Source organism: Parambassis ranga, chromosome 1, assembly GCF_900634625.1.
Source record: "Parambassis ranga chromosome 1, fParRan2.1, whole genome shotgun sequence".
Taxonomy (NCBI): Eukaryota; Metazoa; Chordata; class Actinopteri; family Ambassidae; genus Parambassis; species Parambassis ranga.
The window spans coordinates 3296027-3318959 of record NC_041022.1 but is presented as its reverse complement, the minus strand read 5'-3'; the positions used below and the strand labels follow the sequence as shown (position 1 = coordinate 3318959).

The 22933-nt window shown below is 44.7% G+C and overlaps 1 protein-coding gene across 4 annotated transcripts; it reads left to right on the top strand.

The window, feature by feature from the left end:
- Positions 1 to 7244: 7244 nt before the first annotated feature.
- On the top strand, positions 7245 to 22570 carry krt222 (keratin 222). 4 transcript variants are annotated; one of them, XM_028414391.1, is made up of 11 exons: positions 7245 to 7259; positions 9372 to 9516; positions 9713 to 9916; positions 12721 to 12803; positions 13511 to 13664; positions 14859 to 15173; positions 16946 to 17071; positions 17162 to 17382; positions 18529 to 18749; positions 18834 to 18936; positions 20877 to 22570. In XM_028414391.1, the coding sequence occupies exons 3-11, from the start codon at positions 9719 to 9721 to the stop codon at positions 21088 to 21090; spliced, it is 1635 nt and encodes a 544-aa protein (XP_028270192.1). In that variant the 5' UTR covers positions 7245 to 7259; positions 9372 to 9516; positions 9713 to 9718; the 3' UTR covers positions 21091 to 22570. The 4 variants fall into 4 exon arrangements, with proteins under 4 accessions (XP_028270192.1, XP_028270201.1, XP_028270187.1 ...); XM_028414386.1 differs by lacking the exon at positions 7245 to 7259 and adding an exon at positions 9265 to 9279; XM_028414400.1 differs by lacking the exon at positions 7245 to 7259 and having other exon boundaries at positions 9013 to 9610.
- Positions 22571 to 22933: the final 363 nt, after the last annotated feature.

Here is a 22933-nt window from a genome sequence, read left to right as displayed (position 1 = left end):
GCTGCTTTAATTGTGACATGGCTTTACATCCATGTTTATGTTTACTGACTGAAGCAGATGAAGAAACAGTTATGTATGAAATCAGAAACTCCATCACCGAGGAGAAGAAGAAGAAGAAAGTAGCCCTGAGTTGCTGTAAACACAGCGTGCATCTGCAGCCTCTAAACCTCCACCATGTAGCCTGCTGGAGTAAATAGTTGTAGTCCAAACAAGGAAAGCCTGCTGCTGTGTGTATGTTAGCCGAAGGGCAACCCAGTTCACCAGTGGACATTTCCACAAGCATTCAGTGCACACCCTGTTTATGACGTGATACCTGAGCTGTGTGAAGCCCACGGATTCCTTTTGTTTTGGATTAGGATTATCTATAAACATCTTGGCACAGTGATCCCACAGTGTTTCATTGTTTTGCTGCCTCAGGGTGCCGTTAGCACCTGTTAACCCGAGCTTTTGTCTTCACTATGTTTTTTTTGAAAAGCTGGATCAGCAACTATTTATCTTCATGTGAAATTTTAGTCTTGCCAAATGTTAGGTGCCTTAGGTAACTTATCTTAGCTCCCATTATGCATTCTTTTTTACTCTCTGTGTGCATTTATTGCAGTTGAATGTTTTCATACTGTAGAAAAGGCCCCAAAGTTAGGACACATTATATTCATTGATGTCTTGTGGCTGTAGTGTTTTATGGCTTATGTGGGACAGCCCCCTCTGCTGGCAGAATGAGGTAACTGACGGCATTCTGCCACAGAGGTGTGTGTTCCGAAGAGCGCATGTGTCGACAGAGTGAGCAGTTAATTAACAGTTAGTTAACAAGCAACAGTTAGTTAACAAGCAGTTAATTAACATCACGGCAAAGGGTCTGTGTGTGGTTGAAATGTTTGTGTATATTGTTGACTTACTGTATTTACGTTTCTGTAGCCTTGAATTATTTCTGTTATTCTGATAATTAACTGTAGCCCTTGCTATGTGAGCACTGTGAGCTAGTTGTAGCATTCAGCTCATCGTTATTATTATTGGGGTCAGTGGTGGTTCTACATTGAATCACTTCCTGGGCGGGACATCAGCCACATCCAGAGTCTGAACTCAGTCCAGCAGTACAGTCCGGTTTGTTGATGTGGCCCTAAAACTTGTGTGTTGTTTAAAGATCTTGTATTAACAGTAGCTTTCACTCCTTCGATCATTCATGCTACTACATACATGCACAAACACGCAGTGACTCAAGCGATCAGGAGACAGTGGGACGTGTGTGTTATAAAAGATCTCTGCAGCACCATGAGGATACATGATGGATGAAAACATTTTCTGAATGTCACTGGATCGACCCGCACCCCCTTCTCACACCGCTTCTCTACACGGCACCTTCTCAGCAAGCACAGGCGCCTGCAGCTGCAGGGGGCGCCAATTTGCCAATTCCCCCCACAGTGATGTGATCGATAATAAGTGGTGTCCCTCAACGTGATGCCGTCCTGGGCGGCTGCCCCGTTCAGCCATTCCAAAAACTGCTACAGTTCGGGTTTGTTAGGGCGACGTTTACATGAGAGTTGCGTGAATGGTACCATACGATGTTGTTTGTATGTGTGTTAATGTGCTAGTTTGTCAGGTGAAGTGTGCGATACGAGGAACTAGAGGCAAATGGAACGCACATACTCTTTTATATGAGGTTTATTAAACATCAAGAGCCTTGATTCTGCATCTGTTGGTGTCACTTTGTGACTTTGTTTGCTATAGAAAACCATATGGCTGCCAAGGGAGAGAAATAAATCACTTGAACTATGCATTACCTGCTTTTTTCTTCGACGTACTGGAATATATACAGTTAGGCGAAAGAATATTTGAACCCCTGCTGATTTTGTGGCCGTGGTGAAGAGTTCAGATACTGGATTGATCAATTGCTTCTGTAGACAGACAAGCTGAGAGGGCTCCTTGCCTGTATAAAACACACCTGGGAGCCAGAAGTCTTGCTGTGTATAGGGACGTTTGGCCATAAGTTGGTGTCCTGGCCGACACATGTCAAGATAAACTCTTTTATCTCCTTTACATTCCCATCAACCTAAAATGTTCTTACCTCTGCTGTAATGTAGTTTCAGTTTCTATCACATCCAGACAGGAAGCCTGTGCCTGTGGGTCTGTCAGCAAAGTGTAATTCTGATGACCTTCAAGTGTACCGTGTGCTCGATTTCTCTCCTTCCTGAGTGCAACACCAGCCTCTAAACTGGATCAACAAATTTTTATGTTTGTTTTTTTCTCAGCAGCTGGCAAAAACAGTGAAGTGGCTTAAATTCCTGGGAAACTTAGTGCAGACATGTATCATCGATGTACCATTAAAACTGTTTAATGAGAAATGGTTCCGTTAGAGGAAATCAACAGATAACATCAGGAGGACCTTTGCTTTTTTTTTTTGGTCATCTCTCACTTTGTCTAGAGAAAAGTGTTGGACAGGAATGTTCACTCAGATAATTAGAGGCCTTAAAGGAGCAGCAGCTAAATTCCTCTGAAGGTCAGTAATTATCAGATAATTTACACTATAATCTCCTTGTAAATACTTTCAAAGGACAGATGTCAACACAGACACATTAACATACTGGGGAAGATTACACTGACAAGATGACAAAGGAAAAAAACTCAAGTGACCAAAAAAGAGGGACACATATAAAATGTAATGTTTAAAAAATATGTGTGCATTTTAACAAAGACCCATATTGGACTGAATCCTGTTGAATAAATTGGAAAAACAATTAAAGCGAAGCATCTGGACGTGTTGTAGATCATTGTTGTTTAAATTTAACTGATGAAGCTGATGGATGAGCAGCGAACATCTTCAAGAAAACGCTACAAGTCCAGACACCTTGCTTCAATCTTCTCTACGAACTCCCTTAAAGTTCCACGAATTATGATCTGGATGACTGAGAATCCTTAATCAATATTTAAGGGAGTTCCATTAAATTGGCTCAACATGGACGTAGAGATTAATAATGGTTAAAGGTTAGATTTATAGGCTTGTTTGATACATCTTCATGCAGGTGTTTATTTAGATAAATGTGCAGGTGATGGCTGGGTTTTATGTTTAAATGATCTGACGTTAACATCTCTCTACCATTCTACTGTTCCACACAAACACAGGTGTAATCATGAGTCACTGCAGAGGCACACAGCCACTGTGTTCCTCCACACAGTTCATGTAACTGTTAGAGAAGGTGCCATCCATTACATCCATGTCTATGCTGGAGAAGCTGAGAACAGTTGTTATGGCTCCATTTTTGGGTCTTGTTTTATGGCAGGTCAGTAATATCCGTTAGATATGACTGACTGAAGCTCAGCTGACATTGGTAAAGTATCAGTGATAAAAATCAGTGTTTAAACTACAGCGCTTCGTCTGAACCTTCAGTGGAATAAGACCTGAAGAAATGGGTTTACAGTCTAGGCTTATAAATATAGTAAGTAGGTGATATTATTGCCACTGACCGGCCATTAATGATGCAAAAAAAAAAAAAATAATTATGTAAACCTTAAAAGTAAACAGGTGATCTCTCCTGTGGTTTGTTACCCTCAGGGTAATCTCGAAGTTTCGGCTCATTGTTTTGGTTTTACAGTCTGTTACGCCTTTGTTTTCATTCTAGAAATATTTTAAATGATACATGTAACAGTATCCTATCTGTGAGTGACAGCATCTCACTGCTAAACATAACATTTAGCAGCTCAGGAGATTAAAAGGTTGCCAGGACTTCAAACGAACGCTTCTTTCCCTCGGCGTCTGCTGGAAGCAGGAAACTGTTTGCTAGTTTTAAGGCATGCAAATAAATCAGAATATATTTACAGCTAGTGGCTAAATATTAAAATTAGTAGATGTATAAACACTAGATTTAGACAGGTTTTTAACATATAGTGTTATTCCAATGGCAATTATCCTTCCATGAAGTTCTGATGAAACGGGTTGTATTAGACCTAAATCACTCACTAACAACAGGACCTGGCTGAGCTTCAGTTACTGCTCATATCACACACAGTGTTAGAGCAGTGGTCGGACCCACCCCTCATCCTTCAGCCCCCTCTGCTGACCCGGACTTCCAGTAGAAGGCCTATGGGCTCAGCTCCGACTTGTTCGTGCCATTAGAGGTATTTGCCCAACCTTATTCCATGTAACGCTCAGTGACAGCTAAATGCGGCACACCTACTGTAATTGTTATTGTTAGTTTGGAGCCGGTACGGTGTAACCCTGAGGTGCTTTGGAAAATGTCAAAGCGATTATGATGGAGATAATGGTTTTCAGGCTCTCTTGCAAAACTTTACTACAGTTTTCTGCCTAATTGGTCTCTTTAAGTCATTGTCCGGGTGAAGGCTTCACCTTCCTGTGGCTCCTCGTGCTGTGGTTTATGTTCATCACGAGGCATGTTCAAAATGCTAATCAATGGCACTTTGTTGTCTAATGATTTTCAGTGTACTTTCCCAGGAGGTCAGGAGGAGCCGCCCGGTTCATGCATGCGTGACACATGGCGTTCCCCTTGGGTTACCTTCACTGTATAGTAGTCAGGATAACTCACAGGTATGTCACATCACACACACTGAAACGTATGGAATGGTGTGTGTCTGGAATTCTCTGTCTGGAATTGTCTGGTATGATCAGTATTAAAACTGTAAGGTGTGGAAGGTTTAGTGGCGTGAACAGGTAAACTCTGCAATGTGCTCCTTCTGGTTCGGATTCATTCTGAGCTCAGACCAGGTTGGCCTGTGGATGTTTTGGATAACAGGCATCCAGAAAACTTTACAGACTAGAACATATGCTGCAGTTTATGAACCCTTCAGAATCTTCTATGATTCTACGTAAATATGACCCAAAACATCAGCTGTGAACAAAGAGAACCCAATAAAAAGAAATGAAACAAAAATATTTCACATTTATTTATTTAGGAAAATAAACCAATATCAGTTTATTTGAAGGCCAAATAAGAATCTGTCTATTCAGAGGTTTTTTAATCAATGGAAGATGTCAGTGAGTGTCCTGTTTTATTCAAACAACAATGATCCATCAAAGATCATTACAACGTGTTTGTGGAAGTCTTCAGGAAAAAACTCATGTGGACAAACCAGAGGGCTGCTGGGAAAATGTTTAGTGACTAGATGAGACCTGAAAAGAATTATTAATCTGATGTTGGAAGAAAGAGTCTGTCTGCCTATCCAGTCTGTTAAACACGGCGGCGGTAGTATCATGGTTTGGGCGTGTTTTGCTGCAACAATAACTTATACCTGTGAATCTGAGCTTTGGGTAGAGATCGAAAGAATGATCAGGATCAGGAAAACAAGCGGCTGAGATGAGCTTCCTTAGAAGGGTGGCTGGGCGCTTCTTTAGAGATGGGGTGAGGAGTCAGCTGAGGTGGTTCGGGCATCTTTCTGTGAGAAACTAAACTAAACTGAAAGTGCATTGAACTATTATAGTTCACCGGAAATCATTTTCACTTTGTGTAAGGGGCATGTCAGGACAGGAGCCTTACCCAAACAAAGTTGGCAGCACTGTTGTATAAAATATAATTGAACATTGTAGCAGAAGGATTCGGTTTAATTGGAGCTGAGGAGCCAAACCACACACCTATTACCTGATACATGATACGTCAATACCTTTGTTGAGAGAAACACAAAAATGTACCCATCCTGGGGTTAGTTAACAGTGACGGATTCAAATGTTCTGCTCAACCACCAGCTAATCAAGAACATGTGGCTTTACCCAGCTAAAAAACTAAATAAGGTTTTGGAATTTTATAAGTTGAAAGGATCTAAAACAGATGTTTCTATGGATGAGATGCTAGGGATAATATTAAAGCTATAGACTGTACCCTGGTGGTTGGTGTAGCACCTCGTTGGCCCGTTGTCCAACCAGAGAGGAAGAATCAGAGTGAGTGGTGTGGGTTGTCTAGTACAGAAATTATACAACAACCGGGTCATGTGATTGAAGCTAGCACGCTAACAATCGAGCACAAAGGACCGCTAGTAGCCCGCAGTTCAACCACAGAAGAGTTATATGTGATCATAGAAACCATCCAACACCAACCTGTACGATCTATGATCTGCTGAAGAGAATTGAAGCTTCTTTGTCATTGTGTGGTCAAAACAATGAAATGCTACAGGACCACTGTTTACTGCGGGGACCAAGTTGTTTTTTTAGGACATTGGACACAACACCCAGGTTCTTCAGTGTAATTCCAGTGTAGGGTTGTTGGTATGCTTCCCCATTCTCTGTCCACATGCTTATTTCTGCCATAGAGTTAACATGGAGGTCCATGGAGGTCCACTTGATGGTGACCGTCCTAAGAAGGAGCAGCCTGCTGTACTGAAAGGACTCTATTTAGATAATATAGGCTTAAATAATAATTATTAGGTGTGTCCCTGTTGGTGACAGCTTTAAATGGGGCAGTGATCATAATGATTATGTTCATTAAAGGTCTACACACAATGGAATAAGCACCGTGCTGAGTGATGACTTCTCATGTGAAAGTCGCTACCTTACAGCTGCGAGTCACAGCACATGGGACACGCTTCAGCTGAACATAAAACCCTACAGCAGAGTCTGGTAAAGAGTTTATGTGAAGCTAATCCCTTCTGTGGTTTTGGTTTCAGGCCACAGCAGCTTCCAATCCAGATCTCAAGTGGGTAATGATATCATGTATTGACAAAGACCTGCTGGCACGCAATCTATTTTGTATTTGTTACAGAATGGATCCGAGCCATTGTGCGCTTTTGTGACAGGTGTTTCTTTTTGCTTTAATAAAAAAAAGTTTCTTGTACAGAATCACATGAGGAAGGATCAAAGAGCTCCTTAGCAGCCACCCTCGCAGGGAGCAGAGGCGCTGGAATGTAAAGTCATAGAGGTCAGGTACTGAGACTGTTCACTGTTAAACCCATAATCTGGGCCTGAGTTGGTTTGTTTTTCAGTCTGAGTGTCCACCTCAAGACGCCTCCACCTCAGAAGCCTCCACCTCTTCTCCTGAAACAAGTCAGCACCTGCTTCAGCCCTCGAACGCTGTGGTACCGTGCGACAAAACCGTCTCTTGGATCTGTGAAGGAGAGGCATGACTTTCAGAAACAGGCTCGGGGGCATTCCCCATTTGTAGCAGGAGTCATCTGTCCCATGCACTCACTATTGAAGCGGCCTGCTACACCCTAAAAGGTAGTGTTTTTCCAGGACTAACTACTATACTTCATCATCATCAACATCCTCGCTGTCCGCCTGCCAAGAGGACGCCACGTTGCTGAGAGGGTGTGGGAGTGTGATGACAGTAAGTCCTGTCTGGCTGTTTGGTTTGTCCACAGGCTTTGTGTGTATGTTTGTGTATTAATATTAACACAAAAACTATCCCATGATGGATATTTCCCCCTACACTGATGGATGGAAACCACAAAGCTACCAGAGAAACCACATGAGAACGTCAGTCAGCTGCTCCTCCACTGTGGGTTCTCTGCTGAGAGAATAAAAGTCTAGACAGAGATAATATTTGTAGAAGACAGAAGTGTAGTTGTCTGTATTAATAATCACCACATCCTGCCTGTAAGTAAAGCATGTTTGGCTAAGCAGAGGAGAAGTCATAGAATAGGCAAATACACTGGGATACACAGGATTTGCAAATTCAGACAAGTGGCTCTTTGAAGTGAGCTCACAGTAAGTGCACAGAAGCATATGAGTTAACCTGTATAAAACAGAATGTAATGATTGTTTAATTTACCCTAAAACTGCATTTCATACTTTGATATTACCAACAGTATGTAAGTTATTAGTAAGTTTCACGAAACCCTTGTTAACAGTGACACCTGTGGCCGATAAGTGAAGAATTGTTCAGTGGTTCGCTGTTGTCCGGCCCTGTTATGCTACACTATAGTGGAATATGTATGTGCAGGTTAAAGCTGAGGTACAATAGGTAATAGCAGCAACTAAGAACCTCTGGTATGTGAGTTCGGGGCGGGGTGGGGGGGCGGTGGGAAGGTTGACTGTGCTATGGTTGTGTTGAGACCATTGACAGTCGAAACTATGGACAGAGCTTCCGTAATGTCACCCGTTTGTTTCTGAAGAGCCGTTTTGAGGCTCGGTGGGAGGCTCAGGGACGCTCCGACCACCGCCACGTTGACAGCGGCACGTCTGCCAAAAATCCAAATATGGACAAAGAGGGGGGGCACGAGCAGAGTTTAGGGGGGCGGGCGATCGTGGAAGCAGGAAACTCGCGCTGTGATACGGCAACCGCCTGTCGCTCAAGCAGCAACGCCCATAATTATGTGTAATTTTAAGTCCGAATACAATTAAAACGAGCGAGTTGTACACCCCCCTGTACAATTGACACTAGAAGAGAACCTATCATCTGAGACCAGAGTGATTTTTTGTACCAGGCTGTGAACATGTTCATTTCTGCTGTGAAGTCGGCCATTTTAACATGGGAGTCTATGGGAAATGACTCGCTTCTGGAGCCAGCCCCACAGTGGTTGCGGCGTGAATTACAAGTTTTGACACTTCCGCATGGGCTTCAAGTCTGAGCCCCGAAGGTTGCCACTTGGTGTTGACCGGAGAGGAGTCAGGGAGGAGAGAGAGGGTGTGTGGGGAGAGGAGTTAAGGGCAAAGTTGGAGGCTATGTAGGCTGGAAAGCTGCTCTTACTGAGGAACGTTCAGGTCACTCAATATCAGCATCACCACTTCTAGAAGAACGTGCACATACAGTTTGATACTCCACTCTGACAGTGCTCACATGTGGTGGATTCACTGTAGCAGTATCAGACTTAGGTGTATTTGTTGCATTGATACTTCGATTATTAGCCACAGTAGAGGCCATCTTGTGTTCAGAGGATCAGTTTACTTTTGGATCAGGGCTCGTGCATTAAAAGATTGAGTGGAATCTTTGTGCCACACCCTGGGCTTACCCAAACATGCTTCTTATCACAACACTGAGATAAGTGTTTTCATGATACTGTTGATGCTGTATGATGTGCACACACACCAGAATGTGTTTCTGCATATATTTAAGGCAGTAAATGCTGAAACAACATCCTGCTGAAGAGAAAACCTTTGACCCAGACAGACGTTAACACATTCTCTAACAGTCCATGTTTGCTATTGAGCAAGAGGTAACTGTGCACAGAGTGATTGTAGTATATGCAACCTCCTATTACAGCACCACACACACACACACACACACACACAGGTCATGTCACTGTGTCTCCCTGAACATTCCCTCCACAGCTTGTGTTGATGCCTGTTTGAAAACGGCTCAGTAATCCTGGATCAGAGAGCACAAAGGGCCCCAGAGTGCCGGTGATGTAAGCGCTGTGTCCAGCGATTACCCCACTGCTGCTCTCCCCTCTCCCACACGCTGCGTGGGCTGACTGCAGCCTGTCTGCTCCGTCTTCAGAGGCCTGCTGACGACCTGGACACAGTGGTGACCGGCTGTCTGTGGAGGAATGTGGCTCAGCTGTGGGCAGCGGTGGATCGGCTCGTTGTGATCAGGCGAACGTTACATTTACTGTGCCTCATTTGTGGAAGGCCACGTTGCTCAGGTGAGTGTCGCTGGGTAAACATTTACCTTGTAAACGCCTTTGGCAGCATGTGATCTCGGATGGGTGGCAGACACTGTTGTAACCTCAGATCGCTGTGAGTCGCTTCATCGCGGTTTCAGCCAGCTGCATCATTTGACTGTATGGAAAATATCACCAGCTGGTTGTACCTGTAAATATTAGCTCTGTGCTTTCTCAGGCCTCCATGGACATGCTGCAGGGCACCAGTGACACCATGTGTGGTCTGAACGCCCGCTTAAAGGGCTTCTTGGAGCAGGTGAACAGGCTGCAGGAGGCCAACCGCCGGCTGGAGGCTCAGATCAGCGAGTGGGGCGTCAAGAGCAGCGCGCGCTCTCAGGAGTGGTTTCAGCAGGAGCAGACTGTCAAGGAGCTCCGTGTACAGGTGAGATTTTTACCTTCAGGTCATTAAAAATTGAAGCAGCTGTTTGACATGATAGTTCTGCATTATTTCCACTCAGGCTTTATGATTATGCTCCATTACATCAGCTCATCTTGGCTGCCAGAGAACAGCAGCAGGTGTGTATAATCAAACAGCAATGACTGCAGTAAAAACACAGCCCATTGTCTGGTCTCGTGTGAATGCCAGCTGCATGCAACATCATGTGAACAAGCTCAAATTAAAGGCCAGGACGGGGGGGATTTAAGGGATGTTTTACTACCGGAAAGATGGTATTGTTAAAAATATAGTTTGTCTATAGAACAGAAGGATGAAAAGATGTTTTAACTCTGTGCTGTGAGACCAGAACGGACAGAGAAAAGTGCATGTGGTGTTCAGCTCCAGCAGAATGCACTGCCCTGGTTCCCTTCTACAAACAGCAGTTATCACTGGCATTAAACTGAGGTGTCTGTGTCCTCACAGTAACAGACCCTGTGTCTGTGGCTCTCAGTCTGTGCTGCGTCTGTCTCTTCCTGTTCCTTTTGGGGATCATGGAGTCTGGATCCAGCTCTCCTCCTCTGTCCATGTGTGGACCAAAGCTGTCCTGTCAAATGTTTGTGGACGCTGCAGACAGAGACACCAGCAGCTGTCCCCGCCCGGGACCAGCAGCTCTGAAGCATTCTGCTCACACAGTGCACAGTGACTCCTCCTCTTCCTGCTGATGTCTGACTCCTCTGCACTCTCTGCTGCTCATATAAGCAGCCCTGAAAGTCCACCAGATGATACGATATGATCAAAGTCAACTGGTGGAGCTTTGATGACAAATGCGAGCAGGCCTCAGGAAAGAAAACTCTGTTGGCAGTAGACTAGGCTACAGTAAAGTAAAGCTAGTGAGAAGCAGCACCCTTGAATTTTCATATATGCTGAAAGAATGATGGAAGTGACAGTAAACTAATAATCTAAGTAATGTGAGTGCTCAGATTGACAGCTACTCCACAGGATTAGAAGCTGATTTGTGTCATCCAGCTTGGACCGCAGCCAGACAGAAGAAAATCTTTTCCTTGTCACTGGTATCTGACGCTTCTCGACTCAATGTTTTTTTTTGATCCCTTGATTTAGTGATGCTTTCTGAGTATAGGTGTCACTGTCAAGTTTAATAACTTTGTGGTCGCATACCATGTCACTCCAAAGTTTGGCATGTGAGTGTGAGGAGACACAAAGCGAACTGCCAGGCTCACTGTTCTCTGATCCGTCAGTGCTTTCATTTCAAAGTGCAGGATTAATTGTATATTTATCTTCTTTATGTTACAATACAATGAATGAGGGGGGGGGATCAGCCTGTAGTGATGTGTTTAGTGACTCACCCACTTCACAGGGGTTTAACGTAACATTGACAAAATAAGAGTTTAATAGTGTTTATGGTGTAAATGTTACGGACTGTTCCGTGTTATCTTTGGCTCTGCTTCCACATGGGTGTGTCTCAGTCTGAAAGAAAAAGATTTCATGAGAATTAAATGGCGATAAGGGTGCGGTGTTATTTGTGTGTGTGTGTGCGATAAAAGATGAGGAGACACGTTTTATACCTGGATTCTTCCATTCAAACTTCACAATACGTTTAATTTTGTTATTTTAATCCTAAACTAAGAGTGAAAAGGTTAGATTTGTGGATGACATGAAAATGTAAATCTGTACAGTTTATAGGCTTGTTCTGTGACCTGTTCTGTGAATACTGTGTAAACAGAACATACAAACGTTAGCACTGATTGCCCTTTGCGTGCAGAGCTGAGACAAACACTTTACACTTAATGTTACTCTGAGTTTCGGCTTCAGTACAAAACCTGTCATCATGTTTCACTGTGGAGCAACAAACCCTGGCACAAAAACACATGTATCACCAGGCAGCAGTGGTGGAGGAAGAACTGCAGCTTGGTACTTCAGTAAAAGTACAGTTACCGATTCTTAAGTAAAAGTAGAAGTGCTACATCAACAATCCTACTTAAGTAAAAGTCTTAAGTTACTTTTAAATGTATTCAAAGTAAAAGTACTCACACTGAATATATATGATTGATTTCCATTGCAAAGGATCTGAACAGGTTAAAATAATCAAAGAAATCATCTTAAATGAAAGTGGACCATGTGTAGTTAATGTCCATGTTCAGTCCAGAAGCAGCTATGGACAGGTCTGTGTGTCATGAGGCAGGCTGTGGGCATCAAGTGAACAGAGAGGCTGCTGATAACAAACAGGCATTCAGCATGTTTACTGTGTCAGTGTTCCTGCTGTAGATTCATGTTATGATTCATGTTAATCAGACATTCATGGATGGACCTGTGTTAGCAGACAGCAGCTAACTAGTTAGCTAACTGAGCCAGAGCACCGGCATCATGACTGAGGCTCATTATAGAAACACAGCTGGCAGCGTGACACCACCTCCATGCAGAGTCTGACCTCACATCAGTCCAGCACTGTGTTCATCACATGGAACAAGGAACTACAGACACTGTAGAAATGTAGTGGAGGAGAAAGTACAGGTGACAGCTGCAACATGTAATGAGTCAAAGTATGAAGTATCACTATTATTTTTACTTAAGTAAAGTAGAAATACATAAACATTTACTTAAGTACAGTAACAAAGTACAAATACTTAGTTACTTTCCACCACTGACAGGCAGTCAGTGTAGAAACAGAACATTTACCAACACTTGAACAACTCAACATGTGTGTATTTTGTATTATTGTGTAGCATCCTCCTGTCTGGGTCGTATTAACTGTAATAAGACATTTAACCATATGTTGTTCTGTGTTTCGTCAGGTTGGTAAACTTCTGATGGAAAACGCTCAGCTGGCACTACAGTCTGACAGCATGAAGTCCAGAGCTGCTGCCATTCAGGCCAGGTCAGCTGGATGTGGCTGTAGTTTTCCTGAATGCACCTAATCAATGCAGTCTATTGATCAGTATATCAGACTTGAGATCACTTACACACTCCATTCCAGGAACAGGCACAAATATATGTGTATTTGAATTAATATAATATTTGACACATGCCTGAAGTAAATGTGGGATTATCAATACCAGCTGATCATAACGGATCAATATTTAAAGTACGGCTGTGTTTATGTAGGAGACACTTCCTGTTTTCATCCTGCTGCTGCAGCTGTTATCTAACTCGGGCCGGTTCTCGCTCCTGCGAGCCAACCTGCATACAAATCCAGGCCGGGCTTTGTGCCGCGTCGGCACTTTCACTTATGTGTTGATGCGGAGTGACACCAAACCCTCCCCCTCCCTCAGCACACACACACACACACACACCTCCCACCACTGTCAGCCATTAACCCCTGAAGGGCAGCAGTGGCAACACACCTTTTTAAATAGCACCACTGAGTGTGTAATCTCCAGACCAGCTCAGTGTGTGTGTGTGTTGTGACACATGATGTTAAATCTCTTATGTCCTGTTAATTCTGAGCTCTTGAATCCACCGCCTCACACTCACACTGCATCTTGCAGCTCTTAATTCTCTTTTGATTGAACTGTTGCTTTAAATATGTTTCACCTGAGATTTGTATATTTGTGCGCTAAAGTGGACGTTGGCATCACACCGCAGGTGTGAGACAGAGGAGGGGAACACCCGGCGTCTGGAGCAACAGGTGGCTCTGCTCAGGGAGACGAAGAGGAAGGTGGCTCAGGGCGGCGTGACTCTGCAGGCAGACTTTCACCGCTCCTTGACAGAGCTGCAGCAGATGCACCAGGAGTTTGAGGTCACTTGATGTGCCTGTAATGTCGTCTCTTTCTGTGTTTTCTACGCTTCCTGTACGCACTATCCCACAGCCATCACTTGCTGGAGGTTTTGTGCACCTCTGTGGCACAACATAGGAAAAAAAAAAAGATCATGTCAGCACATTACTTTACTTCTTTTTCAATCACTGATGAAGTTTAATCAATATATAAATGTCAAAAACTGCAGTTCCTCAGGTGTCCACTGACTCTAAAGGTTGAGTCTGTTCCTGTAGCCCTCCATGTTAAACTGTCCAACTCTATAGCAGAAATAAACATGTTTACAGTCTGGTAGAAACTCCACTCACACTCACACATAAGTTGTTCCTCAGAGACCTGTGGTGGATGTCACATATTCTTCATCCTTTATCTTTATTTACACTTAAACTGTTTTCTACCTTCTTTATTTCGACATGCATTTATTCAACAAGCACATGAGCTGTTTTCCTGGTGAGTACGAGCTGATTGGATCCGGGAGGCAGCTGGTATCTGTGTGTGAAACAGAACATTCTCACACAGCTGCTGCATGGCTCTAAATTCTTAGCTGTACGTTACTTTATTGAAGAGATGCTCTTCTTGAACACTGCAGGACCCTGACCTGGTCTAAATGCTCCTAAAACTGTGGGGATGCTTCTCATCAATATAGTGACAGATAATTTATAAGTGGGCCTGTTCCAGCACTGACATCATTGTCTTGTAATGACTGTGTGTGAGAGAGAGTGTGTGTGACCGTGAGAGAGTATTGCATCACAGCATCTTCATCATTTTCTGATCTTTCCTCTGGCTCCAACCTCATCCACCTCTCTTCCCCTCCTCTCCTGTCCCCAACTCCTCATTTTCTCATTCTTGCTGACTAATACTCACCTCCTCCTCTTTTCCTGCACACACACACACACACACACACATATGCACACATGTTCAATAACTGATTCTTACATTTTTTCTTTCCACTGCATTGCGCGGTCTCACTGCCCTCTCAACACACACACTTGTCCTGTGTTTGACTTTTCATTAACAGAGTATGTTTGGCCCTCTCTCATCTGACTCTTTGTCTTGTTTTCCCCTTGTATTTCATCTCTTCATCACTGTCTGTGTACCCCCTCTCTCTCTCTCTCTCTCTCTCTCTCTCTCTCTCTCTCTCCCTCCCTCTCTCTCCCTCTCTGGTTGGCTGTTTGCAGGCAGTCCGAGTTCTGCAGCTGCAGCGGGCCGGCTCTTGTGATGCTCGGTTAGCAACAGCCACAGCAGCAGCAGCAGCAGCAGGAGGGGAAGGAGGGGTGGAGGAGGATGGCACAGCGATGGAGCTCACCCAGCTCCTCGACCGAATCAGAGCGCAGTGCGACCAGAGCAGACTTCCAGGCCCCGGCGAGAGACACCTCAGCCTGGGTACCATCTCTAACCCACCCTCCGGCTTGGCCGGGCCTAGCCGCTCTGGAGCTGGAGCTGGAGCAGCAGCAGCAGCAGCATCCAGAACACACAGAGGAGCTGTCAGCGAGGTATCACTCCACTGCATCTTCACTTTTATCTTCTGTACATGTTGTGCTGGCTCTGAGCCAGCCAGACACACCCTCCGGACCAACTCCAGGCTGTCCCACAGGCAGACGGATGTTCACGCTCCACTGGAGTTAAATGGTTTGTGAGGTGTTTGTTGACTGAAAGGCTGTAGGTGTAGGACTCACTGCGCCTCTCCCTCCTCTGTGTGCGTGTGTTGCTAAATGCCTTCTTAGAGGTTTTTGTGTTCATCTAAATGCTGTTAATTTTAGTGCTGCACTCTTACAGTAGGATGCTGCTGTGTGTGAATGATCCCTCATCTTCATTAAACATGTCCAAGCCTAAACAGGAGCTCAGCCTTCTGACCCTTTTTTGTAGTATTAGCAGCATTGTTGTATTCTTTGGTCATTTCAGCGTAATGAAAAAGCGCAGTCTGGCTCCTTTTATTGTTCCAGTGTTCTTGAAGCACATCGCAGTGACTTTGGTCTGACAGCAACAATAAAGTGCCCTCGCCAGAGGCTGTGAGCAGCTGAATCAGAGCAGGTCCTATAAAAGGGATGCTGTTTACATCAGACCCCCTGAAGTGCTGCAGTCCAAAGCCTGCATGGTATTAACATTTTGGATTAATGCATGTGTCCTGTGTCGTACTATGATGTCAGAATCACAGGAAAAATTCTCATTTGTTACTTCACATGCGCGACTTACTTGGACTCATAAGAACCTGGTTTGTTAGCTTGTGGCCTCAATTTTTGTTATTCATATTGCCAATCAGTGATCAGTATAGTCTGCAACCCGTGGCTAAACGTGTGAATTGTGTTGAGGAACATGTCTGATTGTCTAATCATGACCTGCTGATCATAAACGTGTCGTCCTTTTAACATGTCACATGTTTAATCAGTGCAATATAAAATCACAATCATTGCTACAAGTGGTCACATTTTTACAGCGTCTACAAACCAGTTCTTCACATCAGCTGTAAAAAGCTGCACATCAGCTCAAAGACTCTCTGAGTTTTGGTCATGTGACTGCTGGTGTGTGTGTGTGACTTACAATCATAGGTCAGTGGTTATGCTGAGGAGTGCAGAATTATTCATGTTTTTTTTTATAGAAAACTCTTTTTTTTTAATTTAGACATGAAGAATACATTTAAATGTCAGGCTTGGTGGAACATTAAGCCATGCATGATTCATTCAGGGATCATCACGGGTTAAAAAATGGGGAGAGAAAAAACATTTCATTTCAAGCTGTCAGGTTTTGGGTTTCGAGGGGTTAAATATCATTTCAGTTGAAACAGATAATGAGAATCACTGAAGTAACAAATTAAACAGAAAAAAATCTATCTTGCATAACGTCTTTTTGTTTTTACTGTCAAAATATTGTCATAACTGTGCTGAGACAGCTTCACCGCTTCACTGCCTTTAAAACAGGGCGAGGACCGAGGGCGTGAAACGCCTCACAGCTGTACGAGCCGTGTCAACACGGCTCATACAGCTGTGCATACACGCAGGCCCGGCTGTCTGCGCTGCTGTCTGTTTACCTAAACTGGAAAGCACACTACCAACAGCACCACCTGTGGCTGCTGCTCCCCTGACTGTCTGCCAACAGGCAGAGGACACTTACTGTACTTTCTCACCATCCTTATTTTATTTCTGATATTAAAAACATGATCTGGGTTTATTTATAGGTGAATTGAAAAGACGTGGGAGTGTGTGCGGTGGTGCTGGTGTTGTGTTTTAATGCCACTTTTTGAACATCTGGTCCATCTCTTCTCTCGCAGGAGGACGCAGCATGGACGCAGGTGAGCCTCGGCGGCACAGCTCTGAGGGAGGCGCGGGCCGAGCTCGCTGAAGCCAGGAAGCAGTGGCACTCCCTGCAGGTGGAGATCGAGACCCTGCACGCACTGGTAATAAAGAAAAACACACACACAGATCATTCACACTGATAAGGCTTCAGGCAGGTAACATGATGCTGATACCTCCTTGCCTACTTTCAGGAAAGAGGCCTGGAGACCTCCCTGCAGAACACCCAGCGGCTGTACTCCAGCCAGCTGCAGGACCTCTCCCAGGTGATCACAGGGCTGGAGAGTGAGCTGGAGCAGGTGAGGAGCGGCCTGGCCACCCAGCGCCAGCGCCACAGCCAACTGCTCAACAACAAGATGAAGCTGGAGCGTGAGATCGCTACGTACCGGCGGCTGCTGGAGCGGGAGGAGGGCAGGTAAAGGGCGTCAGCCAGACAGAGGGCGGGTAACCTCAGAGGAACGAGGAAGGAGTGTTTGTGGTTTAAACGTCCTGCTTGGTTTCCTGGACTTTTATTTGTCAGTTGCAAATGTTTTCCTGGAGCAGCTTGATATTTCAGATCAGTGACGTGTAAGCACAGTGCTGTGCTTCTTCCTGATTGTTTTCTGTCGGAGCTATCAGACAGGTCTCATGTTATGTGTTGTGTGTCTTCTTTAATCAGGTCAAAGCCGGCAATGATGTTATGGATTATGCAGATTCTGTCTCAATAGAAATTGAAAATCCTTAAGTAAGCTATTTCTTCTCTGCCCATGCAGCTCGGTGACACAGCCCTGACCAGACAATGAATGAACTTTAAATCGTTGATTCACAGCCTGAAAATCCAGCTCAGACACGATGAGAGAATCCAGACAGTGGCTCTGTCTCCGTCTGGTTTTATTAGGGAATATTCCGCTCTCCTGGCCTTTAATTATCTTCTTCTTCAGGCGTTTGTGACAAGATTCGAGGATTGTAATCAGATTTTATGGCTCTTGTCAGAGGCTTGTGTGCAGATGTGCGTGCTGCTTTGTGTTTTCCACATTGATGGAAGTGATGAGACATGGGGACATCTGAAATGTGTTTGCTCATTTTTGAGAAGGGTGGCACCTGAGTGGGCAGAGAGAGACAAAGAGAGAGAGAGGTGAGCACGTCCCTGTGCATTCTTTCGCTGTGATGCAGCAGCAGGTAAAACCACAACGGCTTCTCAGATGATTGTGCTTGATTCTAAAACGGTCAACGCACACCTGTCAGGGGTGTGTTCAGGCTCGCACCACATCTAGAAACCCCCTCTAGTGGTTTAAAGGGGCTGTATGTAGGCACAGCCGTTCTTTGAGCTATGCTAACATGTTCATAGGAACACATAGACGGGCTGTGACACTGCCAACATTCAGCCGGCGTCAGGCCGATGGTTAGTGTTTGTTTCCGGAGTTATTGCAGTGTTCACTGCACTTTCCAGACTGAGGTAGTGGGCAGATCTGGAGAAGCTGAAGCCTGAACGGCAGCTAAGGGAACCTTTAAAGTACAGATATAAGAATGGGAGAGTATTCTCATCCACAAGAATCCAACCCACGTTCATTTTGACCTGCAGGTACATGGGTCGTAAAGGGCAGCCTATGGTCCTGCAGCCCTGGAGGTCTCCCGTGGTGGAGCCGAAGGAGAATGGGCTGGAGAACGGCTTCAGTGACCCCGCTGTTACTCCAGATGAACCCAAGTCAGAGCCCCTACCTGAAATCCCTTCACTCCTCCCAGCAGAAAATGGGATAAAGAAAAGCATACTGTACAGACAGCAGAGTCTCGTCATACTCACAGGTGACACAGACACACACAGACACACACATCTGCAGCCTCATCACAGTCATATCATTATCGTTTGTCACTAATGTCGTCCTGCAGAGCCAGAGCAAGATAAAGACCTGCCAATCTCCACTGTGAAGACTCAGGAGATTCTTCAGGGGAATGTGGTACAAGAGAGTGCTGAGGGTCACGGCACCATCGAGTGAGTATTGATTCCCCCCCCTCCCTGACCTGCAGTCAGCACATTCGCCTCAGTCTGAGGTGTTAGCACTTTTTAGTAGCAAGCACTAATTGCATCACTTCACCACACTTTAGCCTTCGTGACTCCAGAATAACATGGTTTCTAATCTCCGTGAGTCTTCACACCTTTCAGTTACACTTTGACTCATTAGTCCACAATGGGACAGTCATCCATCTTCCCCACCCTGGCGACATCTGGTCCAGCAGACAAGATGCATAAAACCCTAAAAGTAATTACCTTTTACATGTTGAACAAGGAGAACAACATTTAGCTGGGCCTCTCAGGTTCCCATGACTCACTCACCTCAGTGCTGCATGGGAATGTTCCTTCTTTAATGGCTTATGTTTGATGTGGAGATACCCGCCTGGTGTGCAGGCTGCAGGGTGTGGCAGCTGTCATTGTTGGTGCAGACATGGGTGGAATTCTTTGTTCATGCTTCAGGTATTACAACACACACACACACACACATGCACACATTTGCTTAAAGTCCACAGAAAGCAAACAGAGGATCTGTGTGCTGAGATGCGGATGTGTGTGTGCTGGGAGTTTTGATCAGCAGGTCCTCGAAGCCGCTCTGTCACTAGATTGATGCTGCTCTGATTGAAACTGACTCTTTAAAAATGATTTCACCGAAATGTTCCTCGAATCCTCTCGGGGCGATTCTCTCCCTGGTGGAAAGTATTATCTGGCTGGAAACACTCCAGTTAGAAGGTTGTAACGCTCTCCAATCAAAGCCTCCGTCTGCAGGTATTGATCAGATCAAAGTCTGCCAGCTGTTCTCCACAGACTGTTAGAAGTCTGTAACAGGCCTGTCGCCCATTTTACGTTGAGAAAGGTGGGAGAAAGGATGATGTTTTTTTACAATCATGGAGGTTGTCTGCAGATGTAGGGAACAGTCTGTAATCCAATCAGATCAATGATTCGCCAAGAAAGAAGCACAACAAGCCACTGGAAATCTTTGAAAGTTAGCAAGTATGTCTGTCCATCTTTGTGAGGGAGATGTGAGCTGCTCTGTCGAGGACCTGCACTTTTTTCAGTCCTAGTTGATGCTGCTTGCAGCGTATTTTGAGCTAATTTGTTAGCAAACATTGTGAGTATACTTACTGAATGCTACTTCAGCAAGGTTAGCAGTTGGTGAGCATCAAGCTGTCCATACATCCCTCAGTTTGAGATCAAAGACATCTGAAGTTGTCAGAAACATGATTCCAAATCCTTGTTGCTTTGTGCAGCTGTCGATAGCTGGAGAAATCTGACTCTGAATCTCAGTTCCATTGTGACTGACAGAAAGTTGCATGTTAGACTTAGCAAAGCCCCCACAGTTAAAGGTCGGGTAGGAGATTTCTTTCTGATGCACATTTGGTTAAATTAGTGTAACTTCTCTTTACAATCCGATAGCAACCGATTAGTTTGGCACTTTCGCTTTAAAATGAAGAATATGAATCATCTGAAGCTATAAAACACTAAAAACATCAGCCAATCCTCCGGGTGGACCCTGCACGGAGTATTGGCTGGTTGTCACTCTCTTCCTGCTCTGCGTGCACCAGAGAGGTACGTGCATGATGGCCGAAGTCACAGCTCGCAGCTCGTCTTCAGGTGATGCGCGTCCATGTGATTGGAGGCGTGGCTTCGGGGTGAGCTCCGAGAGAAAGGGGCGTGTGTTTACTTTCGAAATCTGGCTGACTCTCACTGAGTTTTCAGAATCTCCTACCCTACCTTTAAGTAGCGCCATGTTCTCTCCTGCTGCCCCCTGGAGTCACAAAAAATTGCTTGAAATAAAAATAAATTAAATGAAAACGCCTTTACCAGGAGAACAGAGGCTTAAACCTGTTCATGATGAATGTGTAACGCCTGAAGTGGCAGTCTGTCCTTTCACCGCCACAGCGTCTAACCTCTCTTACCAGGACGGAGAAGATCGACAAGGTGATCAAGCAGTGGGAGGGGTCTTTCTTCAGAGGGAACCCCAAACTGAGGAAGAAGTCCGTGTCGCTGCGCTTCGACCTGCACATGGCCGCCGCAGACGAAGGGTGCGCCCAGACGAAACAGGACAGCCTCCCTGACGTGGAGGTGCGTCTCATCATGAAGAGATCCCGCAGCATCCCGTCCATCACGCAGTAGCTTAACAGCTTGGTGAAGATGAACACGTCAGGGATGCAACCATCACGCTTAACATGAATTTCAAATGCAGCACTCATTGAACAGCTAGTGGAGGCCTGGTAGGATGAGCATTTAGGCTTTTGTGGTGGCCATTTTTATAGTGTCATGACATCACAGATGAAAATGATTTAATATGTAAAACATGTTCACTCTAGATGAAGAGTCTCACACACACACTCCTCACTGGATTAAAGAGATTATAGTAACTACGCTGCTTAATTTAATCTTAATTACGTCTGGCACAGGAGAACGGAGGCAAGTGACGGCAGATTCAGCTGCTGTGAACTATCTAAGAGTGGATTTGTTTTGATTTTCTGGGAGGGACTGTATGAAAATTAATGTGACTAAAAGAAGCCCTGCCCCTTTATTTTAGTCAGAGAGCTGAACCGCTGTCTCCGTTCGGACGCTGCATCCGTCCAGAAATGCAGCAAAAGGATGCAGAGGGTGGTTCCTCTGTGCTACTTTGTGACAGTAGATGATACATATAGGAGTTCCTTCATAGGCCAGACTGTGTCATTGTTACACAGCCAGACATTGTTGTCCCTGAACGCATCATGAGTGACCCAAAATCCACAATTGTTTAGGCCACGCCTCCAAAGACAGCGTCCTTCGACGGATGCAGCCCCTGAACTGAGATATGCGTACGTAATGTGCCATACAGTAATGTGACACTGCAGGTGCCAACTACTAACTCTAAACTAATGCTTGATGTTCAGTTGTAGAATTCTGTGGCTAGGGCGTGGTTCTGATCACCTGAAGAAGTCCTGTAACTTTCAGTTTTAATCCGAATTATGTGTAAACGAATATATAAAGTAGATTATCTGTACAGAAATCTTTCCAGCTATATGAAACAGATTTAGAAAAAGTCGAGCATCTCCCTCATCCCAGTAATTTCCATACAGTCCCTGATGCTTTGCACTGCAGACACACACAGACAAACATCAGCACTGATTTCCACCGGTTGTGTATTTTGAGGGTCTTTTGTCATTGCAGTTAATTCACCGTGTGGAGGAGAACACCGTAGGCTACATTTCATGATGCTCACTGTGATCCTGACAGCAGTGAGGCTTCTAACTAACTCTCAGAGAATTCCCCGTCTTTACCAGAGGAGGGCAGTATTTGTAAATAGTTGACACTGCAGTGACTCTCCCATGCTCGCCTCGGGTTGTGTAACACGCTCTCTGTTACACCTTAAACAGTTTTTAATGCTCCGTTTTTGAGTTGGCACCAAAGATACTCAGAATAAGGAACGGACTCCTGAGCATTGCATTCGGGTCCCTCAAAATATATTTCAAAACATGTTATCTATGCAGTTCTGTGCTTGGTTTTGCTTTGCTTTCATGAAGCACATGCTTCATTTTGAGAGCTATGTAACTTCAAAATGAAGCTTTATGCTTTTATCTAAAGATTTATCATTTAAAATAAAAGCCAAATATGCAAAGACTGATGTGTTTTCACCTTTATGACCTCACAGAAGACACAGATTGAGTTAACCTCAAAGTCTGCCATTTTGCTTTCCTGCGAGAGATGAGGCAGAGATATCAGATAGAAGAGAGATAAAGGCTTTTCTATGTGCACGTTGGCTACAAGTCTGAAAGATACAGTGATCAGCTACCTCGGCATCACCACCATCGGCTCTAAATAACACAGCAGTATGTTGGCACAGAGCTGGGTATCTCCCAGGAACATGTCCATGCAGAAATGTACAACAAGCTCAGACTCCTCACAGTCAAATTTTAGAAACAATCCGTCCTTTCCGTGGTGGATCCTCAAAAGAGTTTTCTGCAGCAGTTTGTAACCACAG